Raw genomic sequence first — 15,707 nt, forward strand, 5'->3', positions numbered from 1 at the left:
TTAATTCTCATTTCCGTTAATTTCCAAACTCCCAAACAAATAAAGTAAAATATTAAAGTTTTTTTTAGAATCCAAATATTAAAAAGTCAAGTATATTTTTTTAAAATAAAGGCATCAATTTTAAAGGAATAAATTAGGATTTATTTTTTTATTAATAAATAATGGTCAAAGAAAACAAATAAAACACTGAGAATGGCAACAGAAACATATAGAGTGATATGAAGTAACAGTTGATAGCTCACTATATAAACTCACTTCCTCATTAACAACATGTTCACAGTAAACAAAAAAAGAGAATCCAAAATTCCAAACCCAGATTCTATATAACTTCAATTTCCCTTCACTAATTTTCCATATCCAAAATTGATTCATTTTTCTTCCAAAAATTGTAAAAATGGAGTTTAAGATGAATAAGGTTAATGGAGAAGAGAAAAGATATGCTCTATTATTAGCAGCAAAAGATTCAGATTATGTAAAGGAAGTTTATGGAGGTTATTTCAATGTATTTATTGAAGCTTTTGGGGAAGAAGGTGAAAGATGGGATTTGTTTAGGGTTGTTGATGGAGAATTTCCAGATATGGATCAACTTCATCTCTACGATGGTTTTGTTGTTAGTGGCAGTCCTTTTGATGCTTATGGTAATGACTTTTGGATCCTCAACCTTTGTTTCCTTTTGCAAACTTTGGATGGTATGCACAAAAAAGTTCTTGGAATTTGCTTTGGCCATCAGGTAACTTTTTATTCTTTTCTAATTTTTTATTTTAAACATATAAGAAATGGTAATATTGTCAATGATATCTCTCTGAATCGTGTTATTGTGTAAGAAATTATTGTAAATTAAAAAAGGAACGTATTACCATTACGTGAGAGATAATTGGTGTGAAAAAATAAATATATATAAATGAAATTGATTGATTAATAGAGTATATTAGTAAGAAGTATTGTAAAATTTCTCAAAATTATAGTTTTACACTCTGAATATCTAAGTTTTTGCATTTTAGTTATTATGCTATTAGAATTGTAAAGGAAATAATACCAAATAGAAGTTTTTCACTATTTATGATTCTTTTTTAATATTGAGTTTTTCTATTTATTAAAAAAAAAATACTAAAACTTCATCTTTAAATTCTAATTCTATCTATCATCATTCTACATTTTACCGATAACAACCTAAGGATGAAAATTTTACACAACCAATTGCATGACACGTAATTATAGTGTTTGAGTTTACTTAGTAGGAAATGAATCATTTTTTCGTTGATACAAAATTATAACATGCGAATTTTTGGGTTGAATTAGGGTTGTTTTGTTAATTCAATAATGACACAAATATTTAAAATCATGGAAAAGTACGAAAAAATACATATGGTTTGCCCAATTTACAAACAGATGCATGTGGTTTAAAAGTTTACAAATAAAGGTCTGTGATATGTTTTATTTACAAAACAAAGTATTACAATCACACAGTTAAGTTCTGATTACAACAAAAAACATTTTTATTTTAAAGAAATTATTCTTACATATCAGTAAAATAAACCCCCCAAAAAAATAACTTTCTAAATCGAAACAATAAATATTATGGTGAAATTTTACGTTTTTTACTAATCTGACAGTTTATGAATTAAATTGATATTTAACTTCATTTTACACAGTTGCAATTTGATTTTGGGATCTGTGTTTTGTCAATATACAAATGTAATTGAAAAAAAAAATTAAAAAATGCTATTGATTGTCATCAATTACTTAAAAGTTTAATTTTAAATACTTTGTTTTGTAAAAAAAATATACCATATACCTCTATTTGTAAACTTTTAAACTACAGACCTCTATTTACAAATAAGACAAACCACGAACATTTTTTTCGTACTTTGCCTTTAAAATTATTATACTCTATCTAATGTGTTTATATACCAGTTTAATTAGCAAAGGTGATAAATTAGAATTATTACTTACAAACACCACTCGAACCTTCTATATTTTTATACGTGACTTGTAAACACATTACACGAACCAAACATGATATATATTAGCATACTTTTTATTTGTCATGGTTAACGTAGTAATCCTATTCCATATAAAATATTTCAAAATATTATTATATCTTACTATATTTTTAAATGTCACCATTAACATATGTATATAGTAAAATTACACGTGACTCGAAAACATGTCACTGAATCACTACTCGATTAGATTGAAACAATTATGCTACAAATTTGTTTGTGCTTAGTTAGGGTTGACTCATTTGACACAAACACGACACTAAACCAATAATTGTCATTCCTATAACAACCCCTCTTCTTTTCCTTCACTCTCCGAATAGGGTTTTGAACCAAATTCAGAGAGCGAACCGAGCGCCCCCTAGTTCTACCCTACTTTTGTATATAAATCCTTTAATATTAATGTTGAAATGAAATGCATGTATTGTGTAGAGCATTGGGAGGAAAGGTGGGAAAATCATATACAGGATGGGATGTTGGATTAAGGGAAGTGAAATTAGTGAAGGATTTGTCAATAAGTAGTAGTTTCTTCCTAAACAATCATTTGAATTTGAGTAAAATAATTCCATCAGAAGCTTCTTTATCAATAATAGAATGTCATCAACTGTCACACCCGACCCTAAACGACCTCAATCGGCATCGGACATGAAATAGAAAGATCATAATCAGTACTTAGGAGTCTCCAATTTATTCAAATATCATTATATTACAATTGAAATATCAAAGTTCTAACCCTAATTCTAACAATAAGCAGCCAACTTCCAAACCTCGCCTAATCGGTCGATAACCTTCTCTATATCCTGTACTTTCTCACCTAAAAACATTAAAATATTTAAAAACGTGAGACAAAAATCTCAGTAAGAAACTATCAGCTATAAAAACCAACTTTACTTAACATAGCTACATATATACATTTATAAAGGGATTTAATCAAAACCTTATAAAATATACTCAAAACTTAAGTTCATAATATAGTCAAAGTACTTAACCAAAACCATAAAAATATATAATTTGTATCCATTCTTGAGTTCAAAACCTTATAAAATATTGTAATTAAATAAGTGTTTTATCAAACCAACTCGTATTTAATCAAAGGTAAAACCTTATATCAAAATCAATCATAACCGAAAACATAATCCAAATGAACTTAAAACATTGTATCCATCCTCGAGTTTCTCCCCTGAAGTATCAATACATAACCACATATATAATCGAGACGTCTCTTAACATTGCCTATCCCATATGGTCTTACCCAACACTTCACTGCCATACCCAATAGGTCTTAAGACTGTGTACACAGGCCATGTCCCTCACTGAACATGGTCTTCAAATATAAAACCACCGATCCGGATAACTCTCGATGGATATAAAATCATTAAATCTAACGTGCTCAAATTTCCTTTCACAATCAAATTCCAAACTATTTCATAACCATAAATCATTTGGCTTCAATTAGCATTTTGTATCATAAAAATCATATTTGGACTTCAATCCAAAATAATAACAACAATAACCGTAACAGATTTCTCAATCCAAAAACAATTCGTAAGAAATCATCAAATTCATTTTGTTCAATATAGATATATATTGAAACCAAAAACATATACGTATATCTGTAAATCAATCAAATCAAGCCTTAAATCAACATAATCAAGTAAAATTCGAAATTCACATTGAAGCATAATCATTAGCTTCATTTGAACCGTAATATCACAATAAAAAGCAAAATCGTGGAAAACCCCAAGTTTACAAAATACCCGTATAAACCCTGAAATATCAATTTTTGTAAATCCTTTGATTATATATATATATATATTTATCAAACTCAAAATATAGTTGATAGTTACTTACCTTGGCTACTAATTAAAGACCACAAACCCGTTCAATTCGCCTTTAAACTCTGTCTAAGCCATTTCCCTCCAAACACTGCTGAAATTCAAAAACTCTTCGACTAGGACTTAGATCTATATATAAGGATGCTATGTTTCTAATTTCGAGTGATTCGAACGGTCGAATATCCGTAAATCAAAGAAACGGTGAAGAAACGGTTCAGAGAAAATTGATGAATGAGAAAATGAATATAAAAAAAAAACAAAAAACATGGATAATTCTTGCCTCTTCGCCAGATATCCATTTATATATATCAAATCTGGCGAATATCCAGTTTGATCCTCTATCTTTATATAATTTTTCAAAAATTATCTTAAATGTTTAATTTACACTTAAAACCATCGAATTAACTCCAAACTTATCCTATAGCACCAAATAAAAATCACACACCTAATAATGATCATATATACTAATATCAAAATATAAATTCTAGAAATTTAGTCACGGACGTGACATCAAGTTTGGAAAGTTCCGTTAGGAGCTGAAGTGATTGCATATTCAGACAAAACAGGAGTTGAAGTGTTCCATATTGGAGACCATATTTTGGGGATTCAAGGACATCCTGAGTACACTAAAGACATCCTTTTTAACCTCATTGATCGGCTTCTCAACAACAATTCAATTGACTTTGAGTTTGCTCAAAATGCAAAGTTTGGACTCCAATTTGCTGAACCTGATAGGAAATCTTGGGGGAGGATTTGCAAGAACTTTCTAAAAGCTACAATACATATTTAGTATTGCAAAAAAATTCATGTATTACCGTTCGGAAAAAAAACAAAAGTTTAATTGGTTTTTACTAGTCAATTTTTACTAATTAACATTTGACTGTTATCAATTCAGTATATCATGTTATAGTAAAAGTAAACAATTTCATGTAGGATATCAACAAAATTAATAAATCAACATGTCATATGAGTGAAGTTAATGTATCACATTAGTGAAGTGTAATATTGTTAGTTGAATGTTTTATTTTGTTAATGGTATAAATAATCTCCTGTTATTTTCTAAGGGAAAAAATAGTAAAAAGAAAAAAAAAATCATTTTTAATTTGTTTCCCTTCCCTTTATATTTTTCTATTAAATATTTTTCTTCATTTAGGTTGTAAGCCATTGTGCTCTTTTTCTTCAAGGATGAATAATGTAGTATGATAGAAAGGAAAATCATCCCTCTCAAACTTTTGTTTGTCTCTCCCTGTGAAAGTTTGTTTTCTCTACTATCATTTCCTTGTATTCGCTATTTTGGTTTTGTTTTTACTGTTAGCCCTTGAAATAAAATTTCATTTTTATTCACAATAAAAGAATATGATATTAGCATAAAGTTTGAAAAATAAAATGAGATGATAAAATGAAAAAATAAAATTAGAAAAAGAAGGAAATAAAAGAAAGAATAGGAAAAAGATATCGTAGTTATTCCTATTTTTCAGCAATACCAACTCACTTTGGCTAAAAGATTAAACCATGTGTTATTTATTTATTTATTTATAATTCAACTTAAAAACAGTTTTTATATTTTATAATTGAAAATGACATAGTATCCGCATGACATAGAGTATATATTTTATTTTTTTTGGTAGAAACAGGAAAGGGAAACAAAACAACAAAACACCTAATCTGAGATCAGCCTAGGAAAGCTAACCCCAATCCCATTCTCAAGCAGAAGAGAAGAAAGAAAGGTAGGAGGAAACGAAAGGGTAGAAACACCAAGCATCCCCTCATGCCCAGCAGCCGCTAAGCGATCCGCAACCCTGTTCTGCTCACGGAAGATGTGGCTGAAACTTAAGGACTCAAAGGATGAGGAAATCCGTTTGATAGCTCTAATAAGATTACGGCTACTGAAACAAATAGCATGATTCTCAGAAATCATGTTGATGGCTTCCAAGTTATCGACTTCTTATGCTTTATTTTTGTTTTCTAATTAAAAAACAAACACGACCCAACTTCTCATACATACATACTATTATATGTATAGAATTTTTATTTTATTTTATCTTTTATTAATGATTTTTTTTTCTTTGACAAACACATCATTTTGAACACTCCTCATTGATGTGTTGTCTATGAATACCAAATTTGGATTGTAGAAACTCGAACTTATTCTCCGGTAGTATTTTTGTAAAAATATCTGCAATCTGATTTTCACTATTGTAGTGAATCAGATTAACTTCGCTTTCATTTTCAGCTTTCAAAAACAAAGTAAAACTTGATCTTGGTGTGCTTCATTTTTCGATGTTGGACATGATCTTTAGCAATTGCAATTGCAGACTTGCTATCGCAAAATATCTTACTCGGTTGGTGATGTGTTTCGTCCATATCCGTTAAAATTCTTCTTAGCCATATCGATTGATTGGTCGAGAACATGTTGCAATATATTCAGCTTCTATAGTTTACTACGTATGTGATTGTTTCTTGTTTTTATGAGATCCATAAAAATAGTCCACTACCGAGACTGAAATTGTAAGCGAATGCACTTTTCATGTTATCTTCTGAACGTACGCAATCACTGTCTGAAAAACCAATTACTTAAAATTTCATTAGTTTGTACCAGATTCCAACATCAACAGTCCCTTTGATGTATCTTACAATTCATTTTACTGTTGTCAAATGAATTTAACTAGGACTCTGCATAAACCGTGATAATAGGCTTATAACGAACATGATATTTGGTCTGGTAGATGTTGTTGAAACACCTTTCCACATGATTTTGATTTGACAAAATTATTTAAGTAAAATTAAATATATTCTAAACACACTAAGTTTAAATGCTTTGATTTATTACACTAATGTGTTTGTTCAATGTTGAGTTAAATTGTTTATAAGACATAAAGACTAAAAAGGCTTAAAGCCCATACGAAAGTCAAAGCCCAAGTCAAACAGATCAAGACCACTCGGCCCGCGTGTGCAAAACGCTGTCGTTATGAACAAAACGCAGCTCAGCGAAGAGAAGGATCTAGAAGACCTTCGTTGAACAACTTCGGAATGAAGCTGCTGAGTTGAATCGACAAAGAGTACAAGACAGCAGCTGAGCAAGAACAACTTCCAGACAAAGTATTTCCACTTTGGGTAAAGTTCAGAAGACATAAGACGCTGTCTAGTTGACCTTACCATAAATGGAGAGACATTCTGCCGAACTGACTAAAAGCTGACCGAGGACAGAAGATACTCAAATCTGATTGGCCGAGAGCTCTGAGCAAGACTGAGTGACAACGACAGGAAGCCGTTTCCCTCCAACGGTTATTTCGAAATTCGAAATGACTGATGTCTCAAACGTCTCTATAAATAGTGCCCTTCAGTTGCTTCATTTAATACAGAACATTATCAAGCCATTACGCTGACCAAAATTCTACTCAAAGTTCTGTGAGAAAAAGCAAAGCAAATACTTACACCAAATTCTATATCTTTCGTGTAAAAGTCTAGAGTGATTATTCAATCATCTAAGGTGTCTTAGCAATTGTTGTTTAGGACAAATCTTTATCATTTCTAGAGATTAGAAAGGAGAGGCTGAGTACTCGGTTATAGTACTCAGCGAGAGATTAGGAGTGAGTAGAGGTATAGAGGAAGGTACTCTTGTTATACTCAGCTTCTAAGTTGTAAAAGATTTGATGCTCTACCGTTAAAGAGCTCAGTAGAGAATTCGAAAGATCGGAACGTGTTCCGGGGACAGGACGTAGGCTTAGAGGCCGAACTTGGATAAATCTGCTGAGTAACATCTTTCTAACCTTAAACTCCTTAATATATATATTGATTGCTTAAAAAAAACTGACCAAGTAAAGAGGTCACGCTGAGTTGTGTGCGTTGAGTATCTGAGTTCAAGAATAAACTCAAGTGCTATCTCTTGACTCAAAGAAAGAAGCTGACTTAGTCACCAGTTGACTAAGCTAGTGTCTTAATTAACTCAGCGCGCTGTGTAATCCTTTTTCAAAGAAAAAGAAGTCAGCTTTAACGTACTAAAATTTTAAATAGTTCCTATCCCCCCCTTGGAACTAACTTGTTACGTTATAAGGGACCAACAAGTGGTATCAGAGCTTAAAAGCTCACTGTGAAAGGTTTAACTACCTTGAGCTGATCCCCACTATGGCTGAAAACAGCACTCGGTTTCTCCTAGGAAACCAGACAACTCAAATCTTACCTGAGGGGCTGTCCATTACTCGGCCTCCCCTATTCTTCGGGTCTAACTACACCTTCTGGAAGAATAGGATGAAAAACTTTATTCAGGCAACAAACATGAGTGCATGGCTTTCAATAGTCCAAGGCCCGTTTGTTCCTGTTGAAGTTGTGGCTGGCCAAACAGTTGTCAAAGCTGAGGCCAAATGGACAGAGGATGATCTCAAGAAGCTATAAAATCACGCTTCGGCTATAAATATGCTTCACTGTGCGCTTGATGCTGTGGAATATAATAAGATATTAGGTTGTGAGTCAGCGCAAGAGATCTGGAAGAAGCTGGAGGTCACCTACGAAGGAACCAACAAAGTGAAGGAGTCCAAGGTGAACCAGCAGATGAGACTATACGAGCTGTTCGAAATGAATGATGATGAAGGAATATTTGACATGAATGCAAGGTTTACAAACATCATCAATGAGCTCAAGAGACTTGGGAAGATCTTCACTGAGGAAGAACAAGTCAAGAAGATTCTTAGGAGTCTTCCTAAAAACTGGCAAGCAAAGAAGACCGCTGTTGAGGAAGCTCAAGACTTAACCACCTACAAATATGATGAACTCATCGGCTCACTGCTGACCCATGAGATCTCAATGAAGAATTTCGAGGTGAAGGAAAAGTCTGAAGACAAGAAGCAAAAATCTCTTGTCATGAAAGCTGACTCCACTGATGGGAGCTCAACAGATGATGAAGATATGGCTATGTTCACTAGGAAGATGAAAAGGCTGTTCAGAAAGAATGACAAATATTCTAAGAAGCCTTACAGAAAGTTTGATAAGTATAAAGCTGAGTCCAGCGACAGCAAATACAAGAAGGACAACTCAAAGCCCATTACATGCTTTGAATGTCATCAAACTGGCCATATCAAGTCAAGCTGCCCCACGCTGAGGAAAGAAAGGAAGAACGGCAAAAAGGCAATGGTGGCAACGTGGAGCGACAACGATGAGTCTTCATCATCAGAAGCTGATGCCACTGAGTCAGCAAAGATTTGTTTTATGGCTGACGAACTTGCTGAGCCGTGCATCTCTGAGCATGCTGACCCCTCCATCGCATCTGATGACGAGGAGCAATCAAATGAGGTAATATCATTACCCCAGCTCAGAAATGAAATGGTTAATGCCCTGAGTGATCTCTACACACTTGTAAAAAAGTGTAATAAGAAAGTTAGAGCACTCAGCAGGCGCTGTGACGAGGTTGAAGAGGTCAAGCTGAGTGACCTCAGATTCCTTCTTCAGGACAACTCAACTTTGCATGATAACATGGAGATCATACATAAGTCTGTCTCTGAAGTCCAATCAGATTCTAAGAAACTGAGAAAGGACGTCACAACTATCCAAAACCAACTAAAGGTTCCAAACAAAAGAAATATTCCTCTGAATACTCAGTACCGAGGTACTGGTCAGCAGAGATGGAATCCTCAGCGGAATGTCCAGTGTGACTTTTGTGGGAAGAAAGGACACACCACAAAGGTGTGCTGGCACGCTCAGCACTGGGGTGCTGACTAGTCAGTGAGAAATCCTAAACGGAAGGTCAGCTGTGACTTCTGTGGAAAGAATGGCCATACTGTCCAAGTATGCCGCCATAAAATTAAATATGATGCTTTACCTATTGAACCTAATAAGCAAGGACCCAAAAAGAATTGGGTACCTAAAAGTAACTAGTTACATTGCAGGTAAGCCTGAGATGTGCTGAGAAGTCAAAGATGTGGTATATTGACAATGCATGCTCGAGGCATATGACTGGTGATGAAACTCAGTTCATCACATTTGAGCGTAAACGAGGAGGAAGCGTAAGTTTTGGAGACAACAAAAAGGGTAAGATAGTAGGGTCGGGAACCGTTGGAGGTAATCCTACTATTGAGTCAGTCTCCCTAGTCAGCGGACTCAAATATAACTTACTCAGCGTAGCTCAGCTATGTGATAATGGGAGAAAAGTTATATTTGATGACACTGGATGTAAAATATACGAGGGTAAAACTAATGAGTTAATTTTAACTGCCCCTCGCATTGATAATGTCTTCATGCTGAACTTGGAGAAAAAGTTTTCAAAAACTGTATGCTTAGTTTCAAAGGAAGAAAATTCCTGGCTATGGCACAGGAGACTTGGTCATGTAAGCATGGACCTCCTGGCCAAATTAGCAAGAAAGCAATTGGTTGAGGGACTGCCAGAACTTAAATTTGAAAAAGATCAACTATGCCACGCTTGCTAAGCTGGAAAACAAACCAAACAATCTTTTCATAGTAAAAATATTATCTCAACTAAGCGTCCGTTAGAGTTACTACACTTGGATCTCTTCGGTCCAGTCCAGCCGCCGAGTCTGGGTGGAAGAAGATTTTCCTTGGTCATTGTAGATGACTTCTCTCGGTACACGTGGATCATCTTGCTGAGTAGCAAGGATAAGACCTTTGAGACATTTTCAAATTTGGTTAGAAAACTTGAAAATGATAAAGACCTAAAACTGGCTCACATCCGAAGTGATAATGGTGGAGAATTCAAAAATCAACAGTTTGTTGAATTCTGTGAAGCCAGCGACATTGACCAAAATTTTTCTGCTCCTAGGACGCCTCAACAAAATGGGGTTGTAGAAAGGAAGAACAGAACCTTGGTTGAAATAGCCAGGACAATGCTGAGTGAGCATAGGCTTCCAAAGTATTTTTAAGGAGAAGCTGTCAACACAGCGTGCTATATTCTTAATAGGGCTCTTGTTAGACCTATACTTAAGAAAACCCCCTACGAACTTTGGAAAGGACGAAAGCCCAACATTGGATACTTTCGTGCCTTTGGCTGTAAATGTTTTATTTTAAACACCAAAGATAGCCTAGCTAAGTTTGACTCAAAAGCTGATGAAGCTATCTTTTTAGGCTACTCAACAAACAGTAAAGCATACAGAGTTTTCAATCAACGAACTTAAGTTTTAGAAGAGTCAGTACATGTTGAGTTCGACGAAACTAACCCTGTAGGAAGATATCTTCCGCTGACCCAGGATGATCCACACTCAGTATCCGCTGATCAAGATCCAGCCGCTGTAGACACCGGGGTCGGAGGACCAATGAAGAAAAATTATAAAAAGGGATCCAAATCAGTCAATTAAAATAAATGATGAGTCAATAAAAATAATAATGAAAAAAAAACGTTGTTCGAAGGAACCGTGGAGACGGGTTTGATCGAATTCGGAAATCGAATCGAGATGACGGGCGAATCGGTTCCGCGAGTGAAATCTTAAATCATCTCGTCGAGTTCGGGGTATTTCACACCCTTTTCTTACTAATTTTATTATTAATAAAATCTCGGGATGATAGAGGGTTTTATTTTGGTATTCGAGCAATCCAAAGAATATATATATATATATATATATGGTTTTGTAAAAGGATCAATTTTATAAAAGCTAATAAAATCGGTTTTGACGAAAATCAATCGTTATTGATTTTGGTTGTTTTTAGATGTATTTTATTTAGTTAAACTTATTTATTTTTTTTAGTATATATAAACGCGGCCCCGTCGGGGCCGATATTTACGTCACGGGCCGTTGGACGGCCCGTGACGAGGGCTGGGCCGCTCAGGCCCAGCCCTCCCTGCACTTGGCATTCGGCCAAGTGCAGCAAATGCACTTGGCCGAATGCCAAGTGCATTTGTTAGCTTTTGTTTAAAAAAAAAAAAATAATAAAAAAAAAATGAAATAACAAATAATAATGATAATGATAATAATAATAATCATAACAATAAAGCAATCTAGCTTACCTTTGGCTCCAAGTTGGCTTGGAGCCAAAAATAAATTATGTTTGGGGCTCCATATGCCTATAAATAGGATGGAGTCCCAAGGCATTGGGGGAAAAAGATAAGACCCGAACCTCTGGAAAAATTTCACGAGACCCGAACAAAGCAGAAACACAAAGAAATCCGACTCAAAACACTATCAATCGACTTGATCCCATTACCGATTGAGAGGTAATAATCTGAGGAACTAGACCCGTTTAATCTTTATTGCAATTTTATTGTTTAGATCTATTTATTTATTTGTTTTTTTTTACACTTTTATGGTTTAGATTTGTTAAGTTAATTTTTTGTTTTGCATTTGAACAAGTATTTGGTTTTGGTTTTGAAATAAAAACTTCGTTTGGATCCCAATACGAACCGTGACCCGATTTAAGGGTAGTTCGGGATCCAAACGTCGTAGATTCGTGTGTTTACAAGTGTTTTGAACCGTTATTTTCAATAAAACGTTGTTTTAGAATCCTCCGTTACAAACCATGACCCTATTTGGGGTAGTTTGGGGGCTAAAATGATGAAATAGAGTAGATCTAATAAGTTTTGATAAATCTGGAATTTCAAAGGGACTGTTTCTGAGATTTTCCATTTTTCTGTCACTAAAAGCAGATCAGTGACGGATTTTCCGTCACAAAATCTGCTGGAACTTTTTTAAAATACCATTTTTGAACTTTTGCTTTTGGTTTCACATTTGGGGCCATGAGTATAGATATATATATTTATTTAGTTATTTTAATAGTTTTAAAATTAATTTATTATATATATATATAGGTGTATTAGGGGATGTGGATATCTATATACAGCTATGTTGGGATATTATATTATGAGGTATTTTATTCTAATTTAGGGATTGTGTCCATACACGTCACTAGTAAATTATTCATTATATATAGTATTTAATTTATAGGCATATTTATATTTATGTGCTTTAAATAATTTTAATTTATATATATATATATATATACATGTATTTATGGGGTACTATTTTGGGCTAATTGTTTGAGGGTATATAATATGGTATCATTTTGGTTTATTTAGATAACCTAGGTAATTATTTTGGGGTATTATATAGAGTATTATTTTTGGCTATTTGTTTTGGGATTCTTTTTTGAGTTTCGGTAAGAGTAGGGACTGTTTTGATATTTGGTGACTTTATGGGCTATTTTGGGGAGTTTTTGGGTCATTAGTATATTATTTGTGTTTATAGATATATTTGGGTTAAATTAGAGGTCATATATGTATATAGGAGTATATTTGGACATTAAATATAGTCTTTATACCTTTTGTCTTTCTAACTATTTTTTAATAATAATCCACTTATTATGTATAGTATAATAGTTATTTTCCTATAAAAGTATATGTTTTCTAATTATTTGAATATATGTATATATACCTAACTATATTAGGAGGGGTCCTTTCAGGGTGTTGTATATTGGAAGAAGTAACCATGTTTTTAGTTAATAAACTTCGAGGAGGGGGTTAGATTGTAAAAGAGATGGTTTAATTTGATTTCTTAACTCAAGGTTTTTAATGTTTTCAAAAAGATAAATAAAGTGTTTTAATTTCATTTTCTATTTCAAACGGTTTCTAAAAGTGTCACGATTTTGAATTTCCTATATATATATGTTTTAAAAGTATTTGGGTTGGGTGAATTTGGGTTTAATTCATTAATTGTTGTAGTTATATTCAAACAAAGGTTAATTGAGTGAAAAAGGGAAAATAAAACACAAAAAGAGAGTTCAAGTTGCTTATTTAAATTAAAGCTTTTCTAGATATTCCCAAAGTGTAAATAATGTTTTCTTGTTGTTTTTAAACCGTTTCCTAAAATATCACGTGTTAAAACCTTAATTCGTTCCAACGACGGATTAAGCGAACCTTGTAATTAAAATTGCTTTTGTGAATAATGAAGTTTTGAATTGTTTTCCTAACTAAATGGTTTTTGTACAAAATAAATTGACTTGTATGCTTAATCACGCTTTTAGATTAAAAATGTTTGCTCAACGTTTTCAAACGCTCGAGTCGTTCCAACGGCGATTCGAGTGAACGTCATTAATGGGGTTTTGAAACGTGCCTAAATCGTTCCAACGATGATTAAGGTACGAACCATGTAAATAAACTTGTTTTTGGGGAATGAGATTAGCTTAGAGTTAGTGTATAGTCTAAAGCATAAAATCGCACTGTGAATAAATCAAATTCTTCTCCCCCTCTCTCTCCTATGTATTTTAAATTTATGCAAAATGGGTGATTCTTTACTAAGATGGCTTTTAATGACATGCTCAAAACGGTTTTCGAAGCGAGAAAGAAAAGGTTTCAAATGAATTTTAAACTTAAAGAAATATGCGATTAGTCCGTTATCGCCTAACACGCTGAGTAGGAGGTCGGTGGTTCATAACCGGGCGATGTCGGGGTGCCTAGTAGCCTTTCTCCGGAAAGGAACTAGCCTTCTCGGCTCGTACCTAAGTTTCCCGAACCCTCACCGGTCTCCCGCAAGGGATTGGTGTTCATTTTCCCATTCGTGGGTGGCGACTCTTCCATACTCCGAGCTCCGGTCCTACCGAGCAATTTGATTCCACGATTGGTTGCTTTCGGCGCCAATCACCGCTTACGTCGCCATGAGGTGTCCACCCCCCGGTCCGCCCGGGCGAGGCCGTTCGGCACGTTGTCTAACAAGTGGCGACTCTGCTGGGGAAGCGAGAAATTTGATTCCGGAAGGCGTGTATTAAGCCCTTAACGGGGACGGATCGTATTATTTCTTTTCGTATGCATTCATACACATTATTGCAAACCTTTTGGGTAATTTTCGCGAAACCTCTAGTGAGAGTCCATTCGTCGCTCGAAAGAGGCTAGTGTAAGTTCTCCCTTACAGTAAGGCGCCAAAGGGTCCCCATCCATTCGTTAGGGGCGAATTTGTGCGGTCCTGTGAGGTCCCGCGATCAGCCGTGTCAGCATATAGTAGCCTTAGAAGTTGCCATAGGATTACCCGTTACCATTTTTGATGTGATGAATGAATCAGTTCGTGTTTTCAAATTGCCATGATACGTGTCTAATCCTAAAATATGTAAAGAAAATGAAACGATACGTTAATATATACTCTTAAACCGATATACAAACTACCCCAAAACATCGAAACGATTCGAACTAAAGACGACTTAGTCATCTCGTATGAATGAACTTGTGCGATCCGCCTGGTCCCTTTCCGTGTCCCGAAGAAGGCACATGTTCAGGAAATGCGCTATGACGTAAGCACACATTAGTATGAATTGGTTTGATATTAAGGATAGTTATATCTCGATTCAAAAGACTATATTAACAGTAGCCGTTATTCACATTCTTTAAATAGGTTGGGATAAAACGAGATTATGACAAAACGAAAACAAAGAACATTTCTGTTTCGAATGACCCCGTTGTAACGTAAAGAGTTTCGCAAACGTCGCCTGTCCCTTCTGAATAAAAAACGAACTCTTACGTTATACCTTGCGTTGTTCTCAAGAGAAATGGACGTATCCGCAAAAGTGACTAAGAAAATAAAAGAAAAAGAAAAATAAAAACGACCAAAATCATTCCGTATCTACGATATATGTCAATTCCGAGAGTAGTTAAAGAAAATCAACCAATGCCGTTAAATACGTGCCTCGAACTGGTATATTAAACGAAACCTTGATTTTCTATAACCACGATAGGATGATATATCCTGTAAATTGGAAGAAATAAAGAGTTGTTATTAGCCAAAAGATTATCGTACACTCAAATAAGACTCGCCGTCTTTTCATGTTGCCAAAACGAGCAAACGGATCCTTGATGCTAAAAACAAACACGTTACGCAATGGGTCTGTTCCCTAAAATAAAATCCAAAAGTGATATCATCACTAAACAAACACGTGGTTACGTCTCTCGATAAGA

At 34.3% G+C, this 15,707-nt stretch overlaps 1 protein-coding gene across 1 annotated transcript; it reads left to right on the top strand.

Annotated features, from left to right (window-relative positions):
• The first annotated feature begins 394 nt into the window (after window positions 1-394).
• On the top strand, window positions 395-4,625 carry LOC136203960 (gamma-glutamyl peptidase 5-like). Its single transcript, XM_065995167.1, has 3 exons — window positions 395-730; window positions 2,422-2,603; window positions 4,343-4,625. The coding sequence occupies exons 1-3, from the start codon at window positions 395-397 to the stop codon at window positions 4,623-4,625; spliced, it is 801 nt and encodes a 266-aa protein (XP_065851239.1).
• The last annotated feature ends 11,082 nt before the right edge of the window (window positions 4,626-15,707 follow it).

This window comes from Euphorbia lathyris, chromosome 8, assembly GCF_963576675.1.
Source record: "Euphorbia lathyris chromosome 8, ddEupLath1.1, whole genome shotgun sequence".
Lineage (NCBI taxonomy): Eukaryota > Viridiplantae > Streptophyta > Magnoliopsida > Malpighiales > Euphorbiaceae > Euphorbia > Euphorbia lathyris.

Bases quoted from the DNA above. Each gene is read 5' to 3' on its own strand.
- LOC136203960 (XM_065995167.1), top strand. From the start codon at position 395: ATGGAGTTTAAGATGAATAAGGTTAATGGAGAAGAGAAAAGATATGCT. The intron at 731-2,421 runs GTAACTTTTTAT...AATGAAATGCAT, and splicing joins GAATTTGCTTTGGCCATCAG to GTATTGTGTAGAGCATTGGG. The intron at 2,604-4,342 runs ACTGTCACACCC...GTCACGGACGTG, and splicing joins TCAATAATAGAATGTCATCA to ACATCAAGTTTGGAAAGTTC.